General features: G+C 42.8%; 1 protein-coding gene across 1 annotated transcript in view; it reads right to left on the reverse strand.

Annotated features, from left to right (window-relative positions):
- LOC129701116 (uncharacterized) overlaps positions 1 to 24118 on the reverse strand; it is a 129388-nt gene extending 105270 nt beyond the window's left edge. The window contains exons 1-3 of the mRNA XM_055642116.1: positions 22969 to 24118; positions 21796 to 21949; positions 11388 to 11500 (exon numbers count right to left, since the gene is read on the reverse strand). Coding sequence (XP_055498091.1) covers positions 11388 to 11500; positions 21796 to 21904 — 222 coding nt within the window. The 5' untranslated portion in view covers positions 21905 to 21949; positions 22969 to 24118. The remainder of the gene's footprint in view (positions 1 to 11387; positions 11501 to 21795; positions 21950 to 22968) is intronic.
- Positions 24119 to 24912: the final 794 nt, after the last annotated feature.

Below are 24912 nucleotides of genomic sequence, written 5' to 3' on the forward strand. Positions count from 1 at the left end.
GAGATGAAATGGACAAGCATTGTTTCAAGTTGGGACCCTTCTTCACACTGATGAAGAAGAGGGAAGAGAGCTGTGAGAGTGCGGTGAGGGGAAGGATTGGGGCAAGATTTACCTGAAATTTAAACATTTGTTGTTCATGCCACTTGTTACTAAACACAGAACGGCATGGTCTATAAATGTTCCAATTTCAGATGAACCTTCCTTCTCTCCTCCCCCTCCCCCCACCTCCTCCCCTCCCTCCCAATTCTCTCCTTCAGATCTACCAGGTCCTGGGCGATTCAAGCTCAGTCACAGAACAACGAATAAACACTTCTAGATGTTTTCAAGCTTGCTCGGAGACCTAAGGGCCAAAATTACAACAGGAAGGATCTCCCATATATCAGCCTTACTTCCTGACAGTGGAAGATTCTAAGAATGTATTGAGGGACTTTAAATGTGATGAGCTTTGCAAACTTGATTCCAAATCTGAAAGTGAGCTTTCCCCCATCTCCCCTGACTCAGTTCAGCTCCTTTTGATTTAGCTTAGTTTTTAGTTCAGTTTAGCTTAGAGACACAGTGTGAAAACAGGCCCTTTGACACACCGAGTCCATGCCAACCAGCAATCCCTGTACACCAGCATTATCCTATATACTAGGGACAATTTACAATTTAACCTAAAATCCTGGACGTCTTTGGAATGTGGAGTAAAATGAAGCACCCAGTGAAAACCCATGCGGTCACATGGAGAACGTAGAAACTCCAAACAGACAGCACCCGTAGTCAGGCTCGAATCTGGGTCTCTGGCTCTGAAAGGCAGCAACTCTACTGCTGCACCACTGTGCCACCCAAATTTCATTTTGTCTGTTTGGGATGAATGCAATGGATTTGCTACAGATTTTTAATATGCTTATGAGGGCTTTAATGGCCACCTGGGCACAGCCATATGTACTTTGTTGCAGCCTTTGATGGCCTCATTAAGAATAGAGTATTCAGCCAAGCCAAACATTATGATTTTGCATTCTTCTGCTTCATGAAGCCACATCCTTAGCCCCCTGTGATTTAGCCCTGCAGCAGCGGGTCTGAATATCAACTGTTGCGAGATTCAATTGTTATATTAGAAAGTTAAGTCTCAAAGTTACATTGTCAGGGCTGCCAACATTTGGTGAGAGTTGAGAGTGAGAAATTGTGAGGGAGCGTAGGAAGCTTTTGCATTTTTCAGCTTGAAATTGTGCAATCTGGTGCATAATGTAGTGAGTCTTTTAACTTACACTTGAATGCAACATTTATGCTTTAAATTGGATTAGATATCAATAAGGTTGGGCTAAATTACATTCTTAATTACATTCCACAGTCGAGCCAGGCTCTGATCAACAGGTGCAGCACATGAATGACCTTAGTATATTCATGCATGGAAATCAGATTATAATTCATGCTGTTATGCATATATATATATATAAATAGAGAAAAAAAGCGAAAAAAGGCAAGTCGGACTTCCATCACTGTTCTGCACAAATCAATCAATCAAATAAATAAATAAATAAATAGATAAATAGATAGAAAGACAGACAAACAAACAAATAAATAAATAAATAATCCCTTTCCCTATAGAAACAGGACAAAAATAATGCCACATATTCAATTGTATATGGTTCAATGAAATTAAGATATATATGTAAAGCGTATATAATAAAGATGAACACATGATTCTTATTTCTGCCCTAGGTTGGATAACACACATCTCCAGTCATTGTGTTTTATAGCTGGTTTTCAACATCTTCAGTATGAAGGTCTCGACCCGAAACATCACCCATTCTTTCTCTCCGGAGATGCTTCCTGTCCTGCTGAGTTATTCCAGTTTTTAGTGTCTATCTTCAAAGTGTCTAAACCAACATCTGCAGTTCCTTCCTACACTCTTTGTTAAGCGAAACGGGTCCTATTCTCACTAATATTATTCACCTCAACTAAGTCACCTCCGTTCACCTCCGTTGCTGCAGAGAATACAATTCCAGTCATCAAATCTTTCTTCAAAATGAAAAAAAAATTTCAAGCCCTGCCAACATCTTCATAAATCGCCCTTTGATCCTCTCCAGGGCAATTGCACCCTTTCTACAATGTGTCATAGTCTTAAGCATGGAAACAGGCCCTTTATCCCAACGTCCATGCAGATCAACATGCCCCATCTAAATTAGTCGCATTTATCCGCATTTGGCCCATATCCCTTTAAACCTTGTGTGTGCCAGTGTGTGTGTGAGAGTGTGTGGCAGTGAAGCGGCGACAACATCCGCAGTGAGCGGGGACATGGCGGTGCCCGGGGAGCGTTTCTCTCTTCCCCCCCCCCCCCCCCCCCCCCCCCCATCTCTTCCCTCCGCCCCCCCGGGAATATGGGCCGGCACAGGTGCTCTGTGTCCAGCTGAGGTCAGGGGGAGGTGAGGGTCAGTGACCCGGGGGTCGGGCATCGGAACGGAGCCTTAGCCCGAGATTCATCCTCACGGCTTCGGAGGCAGCACCGACGCCCCCACTCACTCGGTCCTCTCCTGGCTCCGGCCCGGAGTTAAAACTCCATGGGGTCCTACCACACCATCTGCACGAGAGAAACTAAACTACTTTTTTTCCCCCCAAAATCATCCTGCTAGTAGTTTGACACCCCTGCTTTTAACCAATGCCCTCTAGCGCTTGAATAGCATATTCTGGGAAAAAGACTATGCATTCACCTTATATATTCCCCTCGTGGTTTTTACTCACCTCTAAAACAATTTTTGCTTTATTTTGAATTTACAGCACCTGCAGATTTTGGTTCCATGGATGTCAAATGTACTGCTGTTTGCCATTTTTAATCATTAAGACAATTGCTCGTTCTTTACGGGAAACCCGCTGACAGAAAACTATTCTCATTGGTGAGTGTGGAGGAGATCTGGAAGCATTGGGCGAAATGAATTGTTCGTGACTTTATTTATTTTTATTTTTTAAATTTGAGCGTGAGAAATTTGTAATCAGCGTGAGAGCGTGAGAATTTTGTGAAATGCGTGAGTCTCACACTCAATGCGTGAGAGTTGGCAGCTCTGCGTTGTGCAGAATGGGCCAAGGAGCTACCAGACAGAGTCTGAAGAAAGGTCTCAACACGAAATGTCTATTATTCATTCCTTTTCTCTGGATATGCTGCCTGACCCGCTGAGTTACTGCAGCATTTTGTGTCTATTTATGGCAAATGAGGTTTGTTTATCGTGGCATTATATTTGGCACATGCATTGTGTGCTGATGGGCCTGTTCCTGTTCTGTACTTTGTTATGTTCTAAGTCAAACATGGTCAGGTTGGTTAGCAAAATTGGCCAAGTCCTTGTGGCACTGAGTAGAATATTCCTGCTCTTACACACTGTGCTATTATGTTGATAATATGTTGAGCTTGGAGTTTCCCTTTAAGAACACTAAATATACACCAGTGAGCCATCTGGGCAAATTCTCCAATTGAGCTTTTTTTTTTTAAAGCACATTGCTGAATTAACACAGCGAGCCTGCATTTCATATAAAACACATCTGCTTAGAGCATTCCGCTAGGACAAATCAAGCTCAAATTCTTGCTTTAGATTGATGTTTGAGTTTTATTTTTTCCCCACTGAAGGATCATTAAGCAAGATGTGACCTTGGCAGAAAACTGCAGTCTCATTCTCACTGCATCATTTCAAAGCTTTCCTACCCTTGTTGTTCCCCATAGGGGAATAACAATTTCTTTAGGTCCCGGGAGGGAACACTGATGAAGAAGTAAAGTTTCCTTATAATAACTGCTTCAATGGGCTTAAAAGTCTAGAAGGAATTCTAAACAGGGTTGTATCATTACATTACAGCACAGTACAGAAAATGACTCAGCATCTACAATATATGCCGTGTCATTAATCGACTCAAAGCCTTGCAGTCAATCCCATCCAGTTCCAGCATTTCACCAATCACTCATCCTGTCTTTCGTTCTAACCCAGGTTATCTCATGAGGTGGCCTCTTCCTGTCACGGATGCTGAACACCACACAGATCAAACTAATTGCTTTTAAGCCCTGCATTCTTCTGGATATTATCTTTAGAGTGATTCTGTAAAATGTGTGCAGCCGGGGAAGTAAAGTTCCCACCGTGATGCCAAAATTGAATTTTCTGTCACAGCTGTGAAAAGGGATAACCTCGGAATGCTGGATTGCCAGATACAGTGATAGCATGATGATTGTAACTGGAATAGTGTAGGACCAGTCCGGAATTAATAAATAAGGATAAACATTCCAATCTCGCCGTGGCACGGGGAGCTTATAAATTATGTTGTTTAAGAAGTGACTAAAAACACATTGTTCACTAGTCAAGTGGGGAAGGATACCCACTAGAGTTATAGAGTCATGACATATACAGCAAGGAAACGGGCCATTTTACCCCAACTAGTCCACGTCTATAAACTTGGCATTCGGCATTCTGGGCTAGTCTTATTTGGTTGCATTTGGTCTTTAGCTCTCTAAGTCGTTTCTACACACCTGTCTGAGCATCTTATGTAAGTCATAATTGTATCTGCTTCTATAGCTTTCTCTGACATCTCTTTCCAGATACAGGTTCACCACAATATAGTTTTGGTCACCCTGTTATAGATGGGACATCTGGCAAGTTGGGCTGAAAGGCCTGTTTCCATGCTGTATGACTCAATAAATGATAAAACGAAAAGACGAATGAAATATAAACCTTTCTCCCAGCCGATAATTTCTCCCATCGATTGTAATGAGATTGCTGTCGCCATGCCAGGACTAACCAGGAGCAGATTCAGTGGGCAGATTTCCCAGCCTGACATCTGGGCTCATCTGCCACCAGTTCTGGTCAGAACCTGGAGGAACATGTGGCCCATCGTAATTGAAGGTTTTATGGTAGTTCTGGGGAGTCCACAACAGGAGAAAGTTCCAAACCCTCCCTCGTTTGGGACGTTTTGTGAATCCACCCCGTTTTAACTTATTAACATATATAGGGGGGTTTTGGTGAACCAACATTGAGACCAGGGAGGCACAGGCCAGCCAGATGTGTTACTGAATGGTTCTTGATTGTCACCCCTCAGTGAACAAACCTAGTCTGATTTGCATTTGGTCTAGAAATTGGCGATCGTTTTTTGCTGTTGCACAAAAGCACCATTGTTTTTACTATTAGCATCAAGTCACATCGCTCTCAAAAAGCCACAGCTGGTCAAAAAAATGTTTGAAATAACACTTGAATGTTCTTGTGACCGGAAATATGAAACAAATGAATCTTCTGCCGTTTATTATATATAGGACCACAAATAACTGATTGGAGCTCCTGAAACTTTGATGCTCAGCAATCAAAGGAACACTTCAATGTTTAAAGCAAAATCGTCCATGAAATCCAGTCAGCAGCGCTTGGTTAACCTGTAGAAGCTGGAAGCTCTAGGAAGAGGGAGCTCACAGAGGGACATGTAAGATCTGGTCAATAAGAATCACACCAAGAGGAAAGTGTTGTAACTACTGCTTGCCAGGGACCCAGGTGACCTATTAGGTTCATTAGAAGAGTCGGGCATGCGTTGACCAGAGTCATCTCCAAGTGTGACATGTTCTGCACAACTGGACCAAGGTGAAAGAAATATCATGTTCACACTATTTATGTTGAGATTGACACCTGAGGAATGGACATCCTCAAAAAAATGCTTCTTATGTGAAGTCCCTAAGTTCCTTAAACGAAGTGCCAATCATTAGGATATTTAGAAATACTGTTGCAGGATATTTCAATAAATGGAGCAGTGATTTATTTGTCAATGTGTTCCAAGGCCCCAGCAGGCCACGGCCTGTAGGGGAAGTTGTCAAGCCAACCCTTGCTCTTCCCCCAAAGACCAAAGATCAGAGAGGAGAGAGCCGACGATGGTGGGCACGAGGAGCAAGGCCGGTAGGAGTATGAACCGGGGTCTTGCCTTCTGTGCCCCCAAGGTCAGCTGCAGGAGGCACCCCTGGGGCACAAAGGTGGATGAGCGAGGAGAGGGACATTAGTTTGCTGGATGTGGTGGAGGAAGGAGAAACTGGAGGCCTGCAGCAGTCTGGGGCTCGCCTAGACATAGACATAGACATAGACATAGACATAGACATAGAAAATAGGTGCAGGAGGAGGCCATTCGGCCCTTCGAGCCAGCACCGCCATTCATTGTGGTCATGGCTGATCGTCCCCAATCAATAACCCGTGCCTGCCTTCTCCCCATATCCCTTGATTTCACTAGCCCCTAGAGCTCTAGCTAACTCTCTCTTAAATCCATCCAGTGACTTGGCCTCCACTGCCCTCTGTGGCAGGGAATTCCACAAATTCACAACTCTCTGGGTGAAAAAGTTTGTTCTCACCTCAGTCTTAAATGGCTTCCTATTTATTCTAAGACTGTGGCCCCTGGTACTGGACTCGCCCAACATTGGAAACATTTTTCCTGCATCTTGCTTGTCCAGTCCTTCTATAATTTTATATTTTTCTACAAGATACCCCCTCATCCTAAACTCCAGTGAATACAAGCCTAGTGTTTTCAATCTTTCCTCATATGACAGTCCCGCCATCCCAGGGATCAATCTCGTGAACCTACGCTGCACTGCCTCAATCACAAGGATGTCCTTCCTCAAAGTAGGAGACCAAAACTATACACAATACTCCAGGTGTGGTCTCACCAGTGCCCAATACAGCTGCAGAAGAACTTCTTTTTTATCCTATACTGAACTCCTCTTGTTATGAAGGCCAACATTCCATTTCTTCACTGCCTGCTGTACCTGCACGCCCACTTTCAGTGACTGGTGTACAAGGACGCCCAGGTCTCGCTGCACCTCCCCCTTACCTAACATAACCCCATTGAGATAATAATCTGCCCTCTTGTTTTTGCCGCCAAAGTGGATAACCTCACGAGAATTCTGGATGTAGCCCAGACTATCACGCCAACTAATATCCCTTTCATGACTCCATTTACACAGCATGCTGCCTCGGCAAGGCCACCAGCATAATCAAGGATGAGTTTAACCCAGGTCACTCCCTCTTCTCCCTCTTATCAGGCAAGAGGCACAGAAGTGTGAAAACACATGTCACCAGATACAGGGACAGTTTCTTTTGAGATTTTATCAAGCAACTGAACCATCCTACCAACAACTAGAGAGCAGTCCTGAGCTACTATCTACCTCATTGAAGACCCTCACAAGATCTTTAATCAGACTTTACTGGACTTTATCTTGCACTAAACATTATTCCCTTTAGAAACATAGAAAATAGGTGCAGGAGTAGGCCATTCGGCCCTTTGAGCCTGCACCGCCATTCAATATGATCATGGCTGATCATCCAACTCAGTATCCCATACCTGCCTTCTCTCCATACCCCCTGATCCCTTCAGCCACAAGGGCCACATCTAACTCCCTCTTAAATATAGCCAATGAACTGGCCTCAACTACCTTCTGCGGCAGAGAATTCCACAGATTCACCACTCTCTGTGTAAAAAATGATTTTCTCATCTCGGTCCTAAAAGACTTCCCTCTTATCCTTAAGCTGTGACCCCTAATTCTGGACTTCCCCAACATCGGGAATAATCTTCCTGCATCTAGCCTGTCCAACCCCTTAAGAATTTTGTAAGTTTCTATAAGATACCCCCTCAATCTTCTGAATTCCAGCGTGTACAAGCCGAGTCTTTCTTCATATGAAAGTCCTGCCATCCCAGGAATCACTGGTGAACCTTCTCTGTACTCCCTCTATGGCAAGAATGTCTTTCCTCAGATTAGGAGACCAAAACTGTACGCAATACTCCAGGTGTGGTCTCACCAAGACCCTGTACAACTGCAGTAGAACCTCCCTGCTCTTATACTCAAATCCTTTTGCTATGAATGCTAACATACCATTTGCTTTCTTCACTGCCTGCTGCACCTGCATTCATACTTTCAATGACTGGTGTACCATGACACCCAGGTCTCGTTGCATCTCCCCTTTTCCTAATCGGCCACCATTCAGATAATAGTCTACTTTCCCGTTTTTGCCACCAAAGTGGATAACCTCACATTATCCACATTATACTGCATCTGCCATGCATTTGCCCACTCACCCAACCTATCCAAGTCACCTTGCAGCCTCCTAGCATCTTCCTCACTGCTAACACTGCCCCCCAGGTTTGTGTCATCCGCAAACTTGGAGATGTTGCATTCAATTCTCTCATTAATTTATATTGTAAATAGCTGGGGTCCCAGCACTGAGCCTTGCGGCACCCCACCAGTCACTGCCTGCCATTGTGAAAAGGACCCGTTTACTCCTACTCTTTGCTTCCTGTCTGCCAGCCAGTTCTCTATCCACATCAATACTGAACCCCCAATACCGTGTGCTTTAAGTTTGCATACTAATCTCTTATGTGGGACCTTGTCGAAAGCCTTCTGAAAGTCCAGATATAACACATCCACTGGTTCTCCCTTATCCACTCTACTAGTTACATCCTCGAAAAATTCTATAAGATTCGTCAGACATAATTTACCTTTCATAAATCCATGCTGACTTTGTTCAATGAATTCACCACTTTCCAAATGTGCTGCTATCCCATCTTTAATAACTGACTCCAGCATTTTCCCCACTACTGATGTTAGACTAACTGGTCTGTAATTTCCCGTTTTCTCTCTCCCTCCCTTTTTAAAAAGTGGGGTTACACTAGCTACCCTCCAATCCTCAGGAACTACTACAGAATCTAAAGAGTTTTGAAAAATTATCACTAATGCATCCACTATTTCTGGGGCTACTTCCTTAAGTACTCTGGGATGCAACTTATCTGGCCCTGGGGATTTATCAGCCCTTAATTAATTCAATTTACCGAACACCACTTCCCGGCTAACCTGGATTTCACTCAGTTCCTCCATCTCATATGACCCCCGGTCCCTTGCTATTTCCGGCAGATTATTTACGTCTTCCTTAGTGAAGACAGAACCAAAGTAGTTATTCAATTGGTCTGCCATGTCTTTGTTCTCCATGATCAATTTGCCTGTTCCTGACTGCAAGGGACCTACATTTGTTTTAACTAATCTTTTCCTCTTCACATATCTATAAAAACGTTTGCAGTCAGTTTTTATGTTCCCAGCCTTTTTTTTCATAATCTATTTTCACTTTCCTAATTAAACCCTTTGTCCTCCTCTGCTGGATTCTGAATTTCTCCCAGTCCCCTGGTAGGCTTCTTTTTCTGGCTAATTTGTATCATGTATCTGTAAACTGTGGATGACTCGATTGTAATTATGTATAGTCTTTCCGCTGACTGGTTAGCACACAACAAAATGCTTTGATGTAACAAAAGCAACAAATATAATTTATTCTATTATCCTATTATAGTCAAGTTGGGCAAGAAGTTGGCTTGTGTTAGCATCAATTTTCAGATGCAAAACATAACAATTTAATAGTTAGCTCCCAATCTACAGAGACATTGCCTCGACTGTCAAGTTTATGGTGTCCTTTTTAGTTATACATTCCATGCAATTAAATGCACTTTCACTCTTTTGCTTGGAATCCCAAAATTGAACTGATATAGGAAATACTTGTTTTTTTTTCATCTTACAGGAAACAGATGGTTTGAAAAGTTTAACAAAATGTTCACATCTTTATGAGTGAAAGGAGCCACAGACACTGTAGGCTGAAGGGCCTGTTCACGTGATGTACTATTCTATGTTAAATGTTGTGAGCCAGTAGGTGCCCATTTTGATCTCATTCCAGACCCTCCCAAGCTGAATTTTGTGTTGACGTTCAAAGTATGATGGATGTGTGTGACTCCCTCATCACTTGGATTGTGGAAGCCTACAGACCATCCCATCAGCTATAGGTTGACATGACTGTAGTTACAACCACTGATGCACTATACATTTGAACACACACAACGTTGTATTTAGAAGCACAGAAGCCTGCAGCCTACGTCATCTTCAAGCCGCGGTCTCCGGTAGGGAAGCACCGATTCAGGACCTGCCTTGCCGGTACATCTGGCCGCCCGCAGCGCGGAAAAATGGAGGAGGACTGACTAAACTTTGTGCCTTCCACCACAGTGATGAATTCTGTGGTGGATGTTTTGTGTTAAATTTTTTATTGTGTATTGTGTGTTTTTTATTATACCGCTGCTGGCAAGTTCATTTCACTGCACTTCATTGTGTATGTGATGACTATTGACTATTGATTCAGTCCTTCGAGCCAGCACCGCCATTCAATATGATCATGGCTGATTATCCAAATACAGTACCCCATTCCTGCTTTCTCCCCATATCCCTTAATTCCGTCAGAGCTATATCTAACTCTCTCTTCAGTACATCCAGTGAATTGGCCTCCACTGCTTTCTGTGGCAGAGAATTCCACAGATTCACAACTCTCTGGGGGAAAAGGTTTCCCCTCATCTCAGTCCTAAATTGCCTACCCCTTATTCTTAAACTGTGACCTCTGGTTCTGGACTCCCCCAACATCGTGAACATGTTTCCTGCATCTAGCCTGTCCAATCCCTTAAGAATTTTATATGTTTCTATAAGATCCCCTCCCAAGCTTCTAAATTCCAGTGAATAAAAGCCCAGTCGATCCATTTTGCCTTACCACACTTTTCTGCTTGCACCCCAGGAAGAACAAGTACATTTGCTTCAGAGGAATGATGTTTCTCAGAACAGAACTAGAATCCATGTCAGAAGCCCTCTTGCTGATTAGTATTTCCACATTTTTGAATGACATCATTATGATGTTATGAGACCACTTATTGACTATATATTGTCTAACTGAATGCCTCTATCTCTATTTAGTGCTGCATTTAGAATCCCCAAAAAGATGAATATCTTTCTCCTTCACATTTTTTTTTAGCAAATCTGGGAACATAGCACATGAACAGGCCCTTCGGCCCAAAATGTCTGTGCCGATGGTAAGATACCTTTCTGATTTTTTTGTTATTTGTGGGTTTGTTAATTTTTATTTGTTATTTAGATTTAGATTGTATTAAGAGGATTGTACAGTGGTAAAAAAAAAACCATTCAGCCCATTGTACCCATGCCAGCTTGTTTATAAACCTAATTGGTCCCCTTGCCCTACTACTTCCATGCAACTCTAGGTGGGCAGGGAAAATATTCTTTACGAGAATGATGTGATGGCTCTTTTCTAAGAGGAATTCATGCTTTTGCCAGATAGTGGTCAATCTGTGGAATTTATTGCCACAGATTAGTGTTGAGGCCAAGACATTGGGTATTTTTAAGGCGGAAATGGACAGGTTCGTGATTAGTAAGGGTTGAGAGGGAAAAATATATCAACCATGATCGAATGGCGGAGTAGACTTGTTTGGGCCAAATTGCCTAATTCTGGCCTTATGGTCTTACCATAATTTCCTAAGTTCTAGTGTGCTATTTTATCCATTGCAATTTACTGACAGCCTCTTAGGACATTTAGTATTAGACACTTCAGTACCTGATGGCTAAATCGCTCGTCAGTAAGAAAACGATTGCGTGGAACATTCCCATGCCTGTCGGGCTGAAGTAGGAGGAAGCGGCTCCAGCACCTCTGCACCTCTGGAATAGTCACTGCGAGTATAAGCACAGGGGATATTATTTTACCCTTTCAATCGTTACAACAGCTCATTTTGCAGCTGCAGTAATTCCCCACTGGTGCATTATGAATCCCGCAGCCTCAGTGCAATCAACCTCCTGCAACATTGTCATAAAACTCTCGTGCCGCCTGGTATGTGTTGATTAGTTCTAGGTGTATAGCGGGTGCTAATGCAACGTCTCTCTGGGTTTGTTGACATCACTCCTGCCTCTGTCAGAAACTCTTTCCCCAGGATGGAGAAATTAAATACTAGCAGGCATAGGTTTAAGGTGGGAGGGGCAAAGTTTAAAGGAGATTGGTACAGGAAGTAGTGAGTGCCTGAACACACTGCCAGTGTTGGAGGTTGAGGCCGATATGATAGTGGCATTTAAGAGCCTTTTTAATAGGCCTATGGATACGCAAGGAATGGGGTGATATGGATCATGCAGAGATAGATAAGAGATGGAGAAACAAAGAATTGCAAAGTGCTGGAGTAACTCAGCGGGTCAGGCACCAACTCTGGAGAACCAGAGAACATAGGTTTAAGCTGAAGGGGAAACAGTTAATAGGAAATTGAGGGGGGTAACTTTTATACACAAAGGGTGGTGGGTATATGGAATGAGCTGGTGGAGGAGGTAGTTGAGGCAGATACTATTGCAACATTTAAGAAACATTTAGACAGGTACATGGATAGCATGGGATAGGACGGATATGGGCCAAGCAGCCAGGTGGGACTAGTGTAGATGGGGCATGTTGGTCGGTTTGGGCATGTTGGGCCGAATGGCCTGTTTTCACACTGTTTGACTCTATGACCCTATTATAGGAGTTCTTGAGCAAAACAAGAGTGCTAAGGGAGCTCCATGGGTCAGGCAGCATTTGTGAAGGGGATTGTCAGGCGATGTTTTTGGTTGGAATCATTTCTTCAAACTGCTTGTAGTGAGGGGAGAAAGCTAGAAAAGAGCGGTGGGGATGGGACAAAGCTAGCAAGTGATAGGTGGATACAGTTGAGGAGGGAGGGGTTGATTAGCAGATGAGTAAAGTGACAGAGGCTGGAGATGAAAAGGGGACAAAAGATGTCAGATAAAGAGGGAAAAGGAGTGATATACAAAGCTAGAGGGTGGAATATAGGTGGAAGGGTCAGAGAGGGGCAGGGGAACAGAGAGTGAAAAAATGGAACTGAGAGACTTGAGGATGGAAGATGAGTGTGTACAATGGAAGGGAAAAGGAGCAGGTGACTAGGGTGGGATAGTGGGATGGGTGGTGAGCAATGGGGTGGGGGAGTGCACAGGGGTGAGAGAGATACAGGGGGCATTATTACATTTTCAACATGTTTTCGGAGACAGTGGCGACAATTATTGCTGTCATAGGTTGTCGCAGGTTGACTTAGGTGTTGTCGTAGGTTCTCGTCAGGTGTCGTAGGTGAATTCCATTAAAATTAGTCCCTGGCAGTCGACTAAAGAGTCGCCTAAGTGGGACAGGCCCATTAGGATGCCAATAATGTCTTCAATTGTTTGACCCGTTGTTTTATTTTAGGACCTGCCTAATAAGTGCACTGTGATCCCGTTTAGATGTTATTTAGTTGCATGGCTGAGTGCTGCTTAAGCAGATTAGACGATGGACTAGCACAGCTCAGTCTTCTTCAGCAGTGCGTCCAGGTCACAGTTACCCTTGTTCAGATACATTTATTTTTATCCCACGCTTATTCTTTAAAGATTTGCTTCTAAATGTTTTGTACATGCTTATCGGAAAGAAAATATGTTAAAAATTCCCAGTGTACATGTTGTGTGCTTGATAGCCACAGCTCATTAATCTACAAAGGCATTACTTTGAATGGCTGCTTTGAAATGTGCTAATTTGACTGCGTGATTTCTGAAACAGAATGTAACAAAACATTCTCCATTATCAAATTTTTAAATATGAATCTTAAAAGCTCTACTGCTCTGCCAAACAAATCTCCTCCTCTCAAACTTCCAATGTTATTACCATTTACCCTTACTTAGTCATGCAGCACAGAATTAGACCCTTTGGCCCAACTCACCTATGTCAACCAAGCTGCCCTGTCTACACTAGTCCCACCTGCCCGCTCGTGCTTGGCCCATATCCCTCTAACCCTTTCCTAGACTTGTACATGTCCAAATGTTTTTTAAAATATTGTTATAGTATCTGTCACTATAACTACCTCCACCACCAGCTCATTCCATATACCGGCCACTCTTCGGGTAAAAAAGTTGCTCCCCGGGTTCCTATTTAATCTTTATCCCCTTACCTTAAATCTATGTCCTCTGGTTCTTGATTTGTTTGGGTCCGAAACCCTATGAATTTTAAAATGATCAAAAATGATTTTTATTTTTGCTTAGTAATGTTAGTTCAGTTTCGAGGTTAACCCATGGATATCATTCTCTACAACTTTAGACTTTAGAGATACAGTGAGGAAACAGACCCTTCGGCCCACCGAGTCAGCGCCAACTTTTCTTTTCCTGATCATGTACCTGTCAAAATGATCAATTTTTAAATGTTGTTATCGTACCTGCCTCAAATACCTCCAAAGGCATCTCTTTCCATATACCCATCACCCTTTCTGTGGAAAAAGCTGCCCCTCAGATTCTTACTAAATTTTCCCCTATCACCAATGTCCTTTAGTTAACGATTCCCCTATTTGCCCCATATTTTTTATGATTTTCCTCTATTCCTTTAAAGCACTTCATATCGCCAATCGCAGTACAGTACAAATTTTCTTTGATAATAATTGTGGGCCCATCTTGAGATGGTTTACATCATTAAAAATACTAAATGAACCTAACGTTATAATTTATCTGAATTCCAATAATGAAGGAATATGGTGAATTAGGGCCAGCTCACCTACGGCACTATCTCATCTCATTAATGTACAAATTATAATATTAGTATTTTAGTTAAACTTTCCTAGGATATTAACAATTTCAGTTCCTGATGAATCAAATGGTTGGCTTATTCTCCACAAATAAATGGTCATGGAAATATTGATCATTTTTCTGGCATAATTTCAACAATATTAACAACCATTTTAATTTATAAAGCATCTTTAATCTTAGATGCTACACAGGAGTGTGTTAAATAATGCTTGAATTGAGGAATTGAGGAATATAAAGCTAACATGAGTTTGAGGTCTATAGAAATTGTGAGGGGTGAAGGTATGAATGGGATGTGGTCCCCAATGAAATAATGCAGGTTTGGAAGGCAAGTTTCAATCGGAGCCATTCCCCTTTAAATACATGGCAGTAAACCAACATCTGCAGTTCTATGTTGTCTGCTCCACTGCGCATACCTTTCATTCATTTATTCTTAACACGTTTTCTTACTTCTGGTTTCCCCTCAGGCCTCCCATCGGCTCCCCAAACTCTCAGTCTGAAGAAGAGCCTTGACCCGAAACATCACCTATTCCTTTTCGCCAGAGATGCTGCCTGACCCGCTGATTTACTCCATCATTTTGTGTCGAGTCGGGGCGGCCCATTTTCAGTGCTGAAGTCGAGTCGACGGATAAACGTGAGGGTCTGGGACAGTTCTTCCTTCCTACACATACCATTAAGGATGCTCCAGCGCAGAGGGAGAAGAGGAGGGAAGAGACTGGCCATCACAGTGACAGATATTTGTTAAATGTATTTATTGTTGATATTGTATGTATGATCAGACTTCGGTCACAAATAAAAGGATATTCTATTCTATTCTATTCTATACTCACAAGGTTAATAGAATGTTAGGTACACAAAAATACTGGAGAAACTCAGCGGGTGCAGCAGCATCTATGGAGCGAAGGAAATGGGCAACGTTTCGGGCCGAAACCCTTCTTCAGACGTTTTAATGTTTACTGAAACATTGAATTTATTTTCACTTCTCCTTTGATGCTTCTTCCTTCACAATGCCTTCATGAATAAATCTTAGTCCTGGTTTTTAGTTGGCAGCTTCTGTAGTTTTGCATCAAGTATGTACGTTCTCCCTGTGACCATGTGGGTTTTCTCTGGGTGCTCCAGTTTTCCCTCACACTCTAAAGACGTACAGGGTTATAGGTTAATTGGCTTAATTGTAAACATTGTAAATTGTCCCTTGTGTATAGCTTGGGATGGAGTTAGTGTACAGGGATTGCTGGTCGGTGCGGACGGTGGACTGAAGGGCCTGTTTCCGCACTGTATCTCTAAACTAAATGCAGGCTCATAGATTCATACACCATGGAAGCTGGCCCTTCAGTCTAACTGGGCTATGCTGACCAAGATGCCCTTTCTAAACTAGTCCCATTTGCCTGCATTTAGCACATATCCCTCTAAAATGTTCCTATCCACAAATCTTGCCACATGAATTTTAAATGTTGTTGTCATACCTGCCTCATCTACTTCATCTGGCAGCTCATTCCATATACAAAATCATCTCTGTGTGAAAAAAAAAAATTACCCCTCAAATTCCAATCAAATCTTTCCCCTCTTACCTCAAGACTATGCACCCTAGTTCTTGATTCCCCTAATCAGGGAAAAGACTGTGTGCATTCACCAAAGATAGACACAAAATGCTGAAGTATCTCAGCAGGTCAGAGAGCATCTCTGGAGTAAAGGAATAGGTGAAGGGACTCAAGAAGGGTCTCAACCCAAAACATCACCTATTCCTTTTCTCTAGAGAAGCTATCTGACCTGCAGAGTTACTCCGTCTCTTCTACACATGTGCGTTTGCCCTATTTCTACCACTCATGAGTTTACACTCCTGCACTCCAAGGAATAAAGTCCTAGCCTGCCCAACCTCTCTCTTTAGCTCTGGTCTTTGAGTCTTGGCAACATCCTTGTAAATCTTCACTGCATTCTTTGCAGCTTAATAGTATTCTTCCTATAGCGGGGTGATCTCAATTCATCAAACCATTCAAACAAAATTCAGTGAGCTATACCCGAGTACGCTTTCACTGACAGACAAAAGTCTGGTTAAAGAGATGATTTTATCGAGAGCCTTAAAGAAGAAAGGAGAGGTGGAGAGGTTAGCAAAGGGAAATCCTGAGCTAAAGGTACAGTCGTTCGCTATCGAACAATTAACTTCAAGGATGTTCAAGAGTCCTAACTTGAAGATCGTATCTCTATGACTATTTTAACACTCGAGGAGATTTAGAAAATAGAACAAAAATAGCAATAAGGATAACTAGTGGTGCAGCGTGACAGTTGTGTATTACAGTGCCAGAGACCTGGGTTCAATCCTGACTGTGGGTGCTGTCTGTCCGAAGTTTGTACGTTCTCCCTGTGACCGCGTGGGTTTTCTCAGGTGGCTCCGGTTTCCTCCCACAAGCCACAAATTTACAGGTTTGTAGGTTAATTAGCTTCAGTAAAATTGTAATTTGTCCCTATTGTGTAGAATAGTTCTAGTGTGTATGGGATGACTGCTGGTTAGCGCGGACTCGGTAGGTCGAAGGGCCTGTTTCCGCACTGTCTCGCCAAAGTCTAAAGTATAAAGGAATTTGAAAATAAGTATACAAGCTTCAAAAATGAGTCAAGATTGAAGTAAGAGCCAGGTGATGATGGATAAAGAAGACTTTGTACAAATTAGGAATTAGGGTTTTAGTTTACTTCATCAGTTGAGATGGGCTGGCATTGATCCTGGAGCGGAAAATAAATAATTAACGTACAAAAATCACAGTGCATCCATAGAGTAACTGAAGGGAGGCAAATTTAACAACGTGAATGAAAAGGTTTAAAAAGTGACAGAGGCTGGATAGATTCCTCTTGCACAGTTTTGAGATTCTCTGATCTACTTTCCTGTTATCCTCGTGTCAATCCACACAATACCTTACCAACTGATCCACATGTACCAGCAGTGTTGCCTTACATAACATGCTGTTTAGCACAATCGCTTCACAGTTTCAAATGGCACTGTAAAGACAGGCTTTCACTCTGAATTCTGCTCCGGTATTGATAGCACTCACTCAGAACAGCTGTCAAACCAGTTCCCAGGATAAATGATTGTTTATTCAATCCCTTTTGTCAGCTGATGGCACATAATCTCAGTGTTTCTTCTGACGCTCAACTCTACAGTAGGTCAAAGGGCAATGCTCAGAGACCATTCATTTCCTAATTTGGGCATTGTGATCTTTAGTTTAGTTTCATTTATTATTGTTGTCACATGTACTGAGGTAGATCGAAAAGCTTTATTTTGCCGCTAACCAGTCAACGGAAAGACTATACAGTACAGTATTACTATCAAGCCATCCACCATGTACAAATACATGATAAAGAGTATAACGTTTCATGCAAGATAAAGTCCAGTAAAGTTCAATTAAAGATGGTTCGTAGATCCCGATGATGTAGATGGTAGATCATGACCACTCTCACGTTGGTGAGAGGATAGTGCTTTTGCCTGATAACAGCTGGGAAGAATCTATCCCTGAATCTGGAGGCATGCGTTTTCAAACATCTGTACTTCTTGCCTGATGGGAGAGTGGAAAAGAGGGAGTGACCCGGGTGAGACTGGTCCTTGATTATGTTGGTGGCCTTGCCGAATGAAAAATTCCACTGTTGAAAGGCACTAATTATTGTCAAAGAAGCAGCATCATCCATCTTAATTTCCTTAAAAGCACTTTCCTTAAATGACATTTACTAAAAGTATTATAACCATATAACAATTACAGCACGGAAACAGGCCATCTTGGCCCTTCTAGTCTGTGCTGAACATTTACTCTCACCTAGTCCCATCTACCTGCACTCAGACCATAACCCTCCATTCCTTTCCGTCCATATACCTATCCAACCTATTTTTAAAAGATAAAATCGAACCTGCCTCCACCACTTCCACTGGAAGCTCATTCCACACAGCTACCACTCTCTGAGTAAAGAAGTTCCCCCTCATGTTACTCCTAAACTTTTGTCCCTTATTTCTCAAATCATGTTCTCATGTTTGAATCTTCCCTAATCTCAATGGAAAAAGCTTATCCACGTCAACTCTGTCTATCACTCTTATAATTTTAAAGACCTCTATCAAGTCCCCCCTTAACCTTCTGCGCTCCAAAGAATAAAGACTTATCTTGTTCAACCTTTCCTTATAACTTAGGTGCTGAAACCCAGGCAACATTCTATTAAATCTCCTCTGTACTCTCTGTATTTTGTTGACATCTTTCCTATAATTTGGCAACCAAATTTGTACACCATACTCCAGAATTGGCCTCACCAATGCCTTGTACAATTTTAACATTACATCCCAACTTCTATACTCATTCTAATTCTATACTATTTTTTGGGAAGTTCTGAAGTTTACAACCAATGAGTACTATGGATGTGCAGTTAGAGTTATGATGGAAGAAATGTAGCAGTCAATTTTTATATAGCAAGCTTTTATTTACAGAACTGAGGATTTGACTGTATAATCTGCCATAGTTAAATTAGGTACAAGATAAATATTAGTCAGCCCGAGAGAGTAATTCTCCAGCTCTTTGAAACAATGCCGCACGGGATATTCTACAATTATTTGAAAAATTAGATGTCATTTCTGATTAAAATTTCATATTGAAGCTATCCACCTTCCACAGCATAGCTTCTTCACTGTGGAGTTGGGGTAAATTATAGCGCCGAAGAGTTGGGACAACATGAACACATTAAATATTGATTCAGGGAAAAAATGTTGCCAACTGAACAATAATTGGTGCAGAGAGACTGTAGGTTCAGCTATCTGCCTCGTCTCAATCAGAATGTGGAAGATGTTCTGACGAGGGGTCTGAGATTGGAACATTAACTTTATTTCTCTTCCTGCCAATGCTACCTGACGTGATGAGTGTTTCCAACATTCTCTGTTGTTATTTATGCTTTCCAGCATTACATTTTTAATTTGACTTTCAGAATGCAAAGGACAGCTGACAACCAGGTTCCACCAATATTTTGACCTCTGCCGTTTCACAATTCCAAAATTTGTTTTATAAACTAAAAGTCTCATCTTGACAAACTTCCTGTTTGCGCTGTATATTGATTTTAGAAAAGGCGCAGCCCTATATTGCTATGTTTTCTGTCCATCTTACTCATAGTCCACCTCCGTTGAGGCAGCCCCGAGAAGTTTTCCGATCGATGAAAAATAAAAAAGTTAAGAATGTTTAAGAAATCTTGAGATCAGCTGATTGGTCCTCTCGTCTGTCAATCAGCATGATGAAGGTAGTGTCTTTTTCTGGGGGGGGGGCAGGACTATAAAAGCCCGGATGCCTGGACGCGAGTCAGTCACTCAGGAAGATTTGAGGGAGAGGCCATAACTATGATTATGTTGTGAGTCAACTGAACTGCGAGTGATTAATGAGAAGATTACAGAGAGTCGGTTTGTCAAGGAAGACTCTCTCTAACTTCTACAGGTGCACAGTAGAGAGCATGCTGACCGGTTGCATTGTGGCTTGGTTCGGCAACTTGAGCACCCTGGAGAGGAAGAGACTACAAAAAGTAGTAAACACTGCCCAGTCCATCATCGGCACTGACCTTCCTTCCATCGAGGGGATTTATCGCAGTCGCTGCCTCAAAAATGCTGGCAGTATCATCAAATACCCACACCATCCTGGCCACACACTCATCTCCCTGCTACCTTCAGGTCGAAGGTACAGGAGCCTGAAGACTGCAACGACTAGGTTCAGGAAAGCTACTTCCCCATAGCCATCAGGCTATTAAACCTGGCTCGGACAAAGCTCTGAACATTAATAATTTGTTATTTGCACTTTATCAGTTTATTTATTCATGTGTTTTGTAGTCAATGCCTATTATGTTCTGTTGTGCTGAAGCAAAGCAAGAATTCCATGGTCTTATCAGGGACACATGACGATAAATTCTCTTGAACTCTTGAACTCTTGAGTCTACTGAGCTGTGAGTCTGCAATGTACTTGTAATCAATTATTTGTTAGCCCTTAATAAAAATGAGATGAGTTGTTTGGCCTGCCCTGTACTTGAACCTGAAATGGCAATGGAAATGAAATGAAATGGAAATGAGATGAGTTGTTTGGCCTACCCAATGCTTGAAACTGAAATGGCAATGGCAATGGAAATGAAATGAAATGGAAATGAGATGAGTTGTTTGGCCTGCCCTGTGCTTGAAACTGAAATGTCAATTGAAATGAAATGGAGTTATTTGGCTTGCCTGAAGCCACTCATTTCAGCCCACAAGGCCCCTATTAGCCAAGAAACCAGTCCCTTTTGCCCCAAATGCCTGTACTAGCCCAGGAAGAGCATTTTGGCCCAAAAGGCCCGTGTTAGGCCAGGAAATGTCCAGAAAAAGTGCCTCACAGAGTCTCTCACCCATTTTGGGCTGAATTTCTGGTAGTTTCCGAGCTGCCAGCCCACCAGCCTTGAGTGACTGAGCTGCCAGCCCACCAGCCCCGAGTGACTGAGCTGCCAGCCCACCAAGCCTGAGTGACTGAGCTGCCAGCCCACCAAGCCTGAGTGACTGAGCTGCCAGCCTACCAGCCCTGAATGACTGAGCTGCCAATCTACCAGGCCTGAGTGACTGAGCTGCCAGCACACCAGGCCTGAGTGACTGAGCTGCCAACTGAGCTGCCAGCTGCCACCAGGCCTGAGTGACAGAGCTGCCAGCCCACCAGGCCTGAGTGACTGAGCTGCCAGCCCACCAGGCCTGAGCTGCCAGCCCACCAGGCCTGAGTGACTGAGCTGCCAGCCCACCAGTTATCTTGTACTGTTTTTGCGCAAATAGAATGACCGTCAAACCAGAAGATAACAAGATCAGCATTTTAGTTATGTATAGATAGGTAGATATGACAAAAGAAATAATGTGAACAATGTTTAATGCAAGATAAAGTCTGATCAAAGATAGTCTGAGGGTCTCCAATGAGGTAGATAGTCATTCAGGTCTGTTCTCTAGTTGTTGGGAGGATGGTTACGTTGCCTGAATCTTGACCTGTGCGTTTTCACACTTCTATACCTTCTACCCATATATGGTATATCTGATCTGTTTGGATCGCATGCAAAACAAAACTTTTCACCATATCTTGGACCACATGATAATAATAAATCTAAACCTTTACTGCAAGCTTACCTTGACCCTGGCATTGATACTGAACAAATTATTATTTTGCTCTTTTTATGTATGACATGTTACCTAATTTAATGAGACCCAGTTACAGCATAACCCAGTATGTAACATAAAATGTTGTTACTGAGGTAGTTGAAGAAACTTAATCTGTTGTCTAGCTGAGTGTCAAATAATTTGCACCTTTATTTTGCAAAGTGATTTGATTTTAAAGCTACATCATACACAATAACACATAAATGCCTTTAATCGCATTACTGTTCCCAGGAAACAAGGTGATGTCACTTACATTGGCATGCCTCTGCATGTGCTGTGATCCAGTTTGCTTGGCTGGGATCAATAGTCTCCAGAAGTATTTGACCACCACTCCTGTGGAAGTTACTTGCATAGATGCCCATTCTCTGAGATGGGGATACAGCTGTACACAATTAAGAGTACACACGCTGAAACAAAAAGAGATTCAAGTAATTAATATGCTGATTAAGATTATAATGCTGGTACTTTAATTCACAAAGCTACAATCCATCTACACCTTCAATTGAGACAGGTGGAATTGCGTATGCTGGAATCCTGCATATAACAGACAGCGCTGGAATAATTCAGCGGGTCAATGCAGCATCACTGGTCAATGGTGACTCCTGGATGGAAACATAGAAAATAGGTGCAGGAGTAGGCCGTTCGGCCCTTTGAACTAGCACAGCTATTCAATATGATCATGGCTGATCATGCAACTTCACATCAGTCACATTACTTGGCATTAATATTTCACCGAGTGGTATTTTTTTTCCATACTTTGACTTTTCTGAAGTAACCTTGTTACCCAAGTAAAAGTCAGTGAAATATTACGCCAGTTATTTTTGTTCTATAGTCTTCAACACAAACCTTTGTCTCCCCTCCCTTTGTAAACTTGTTATGGATGAATAGAGTCATACAGCACAGCAGCAAACAGGTAATTCGGCCCAACTTGCCCACACCAACCAACATGTCGCATCTACAATAGTCTCACCTGTCTGCGTTTGGCCAGTTAGTACCTTTCAGTTCTGCTATCATTCCTTGTCAACCTATTTGCACCTTCTCCCGAATTCTTGCAGCACCACAGACCTGGGTTCGATCATGACCATGGATGCTGTCTGTGCGAAGTTTGTACGTTCTCCCTGTGAACCAGCGTGGGTTTTGTCCGGGTGCTCCTGTTTCCTCCCACTCTCCAAAGACGTGCGGGGTTGTAGGTTAATTGCCTTTGGTAAATTGGACATTGTCTCTAGTGTGCAGGATAGTGATAGTGTACGGGGATTGCTGGTCGGCGCGGGTCGAATTGCCTGTTTCTGCGCTATAACTCTAAACTAATCTAAACTAAGTGTGTTGTTTCATGTCTGTTCCTAATTCAGAAATTGTGATTTTTCTTTCCACGAGTTTCCCGTGCATTATACAAACGAACAGTTGATTCTAATAAAATGTAACTTACCTGCAAGGAAGAATAGTTTGAGGTGCTCTTTGCTCGGACCTCGACGCTGGCTGCGGCGTCCGGCCACACTCACTGCCGGTCAACACACAGCCGGTCAACAACACACTGCCGGTCAACAACACACAGCGTCAACAACACACAGCGAGCAGCTCTTCCGCAGACGCTTGTGTGGATATTCCGACTGGTGTTAAGGCAACAAGTTGCTAAGCTGCGGAACGCGGAAGCGCTTCTCCGCCGCTGACTCTGCGATGGTAAACATTTACTGACCAAACACATTATGGAGTCATACAGCATGAAAACAGGCCCTTCTGCCCAACGTACTTTAAATCCCAGGTTGAATAAATCCTCTCCAACATATTTCTCTGGAAGAAAATTTTGGGTAAATTCAGCTGTAATTAAAGTTGGCTGTGGGGTAAACATTTGCCAAGACGAGGAGGAAAATCTCCTTCACTTTTCTCCAAGAAGTGCCAGTGTTAATAATGCATCTTTGTTTAGTTTAGTTTAGTAATACAATAATGCGTGGAAACAGGCCCTTCGGCCTTCGAGTCCGCGCTCACTAGTGATCGCCCTTACACTAGTTCTATCCTACACACTAGGGACAATGTACGGAGGTCAATAGGATGTGGAAGCCTACAAGCCCACGGGATGTGGAAGAAAACCTGAAATCACGGTGAGAACGAGCAAACTCCACACAGACAGCATTCAAGGAACGTCACTGTCCACCCATCAAAATTTCAAAAACGTTGCCAATAGCTACAGTTTCGTTTGGTTTAGTGTACTATTGGCATGTGAACTGAGGTACAATGAAAGTTTGTGTTTGCATGCTATCTAGTTGGAGAAAGGACTATAGAGTCCAATTTACCCACATTGACCAACATGCCCCATCTACACTAATCCCACTAATCCCACCAGCCTATATTTGGCCCATATCCATCTAAACCTATCTTATCCATGTAACTTTCTAAATGTTTCTTAAACGTAGTGATAGTACCTACCTCAACTGCCTCCTCCATCAGGTTGTTCCATATACCTACCAACAGTAGAAAAAGTTGTTCCTCATGTTCCTATTAAATCTTTCCTCCTCTGTCCTATGTCCTCTGGTTCTCGATTCCCTTACTCTGGGTTTGAGACTGTGCATTTACCCAATCCATTTCTCTCATGCTCTTAAACTCTCTAAGATCACCCCTCATCCTCCTGCACTCCAAGGAATAAAGTCCTAACCTGCTCAGCCTCTCCCTATAGCTCAGGGCTTCAAGTCCTGGCAACATCCATGTAAATCCTTGCAACATCCTCGATTAACGGGTCCCTTTCAGAATGGCAGGCAGTGACTTGTGGGGTACCGCAAGGCTCGGTGCTGGGACCGCAGCTATTTACAATATCAATGATTTGGATGAAGGGATTCAAAGTAACATTAGCAAATTTGCAGATTTGCAGATGACACAAAGCTGGGTGGCAGTGTGAACTGTGAGGAGGATGCTATGAGTCTCCAGGTGACTTGGACAGGTTGGGGGAGTGGGCAGATGCATGGCAGATGAAGTTTAATGCAGATAAATGTGAGGTTATCCACTTTAGTAGCAAAAACAGGAAGGCAGATTACTATCTAAATTGCGTCAAGTTGGGAAAAGGGGAAGTACAACGGGATCTGGGGGTCCTTGTACATCAGTCTATGAAAGTAGGCAGGCAGGTACAGCAGGCAGTGAAGAAAGCGAATGGCACCTTGTCCTTTATAACAAGAGGAATCGAATATAGGAGCAAAGAGGTCCTTCTGCAGTTGTTCAGAACCCTAGTGAGACCACCTGGAGTATTGAGTGCAGTTTTGGTCCCCTAATTTGAGGAAGGAAATTCTTGCTATTGAGGGAGTGTAGCGTAGGTTTACAAGGTTAATTCCAGGGATGGCGGGACTGTCATATGCTGAGAAAATGGAGCAACTGGGCTTGTACACTT

Source organism: Leucoraja erinacea, chromosome 1 (genome assembly GCF_028641065.1).
Source record: "Leucoraja erinacea ecotype New England chromosome 1, Leri_hhj_1, whole genome shotgun sequence".
In the NCBI taxonomy this organism is placed as follows: domain Eukaryota; kingdom Metazoa; phylum Chordata; class Chondrichthyes; order Rajiformes; family Rajidae; genus Leucoraja; species Leucoraja erinaceus.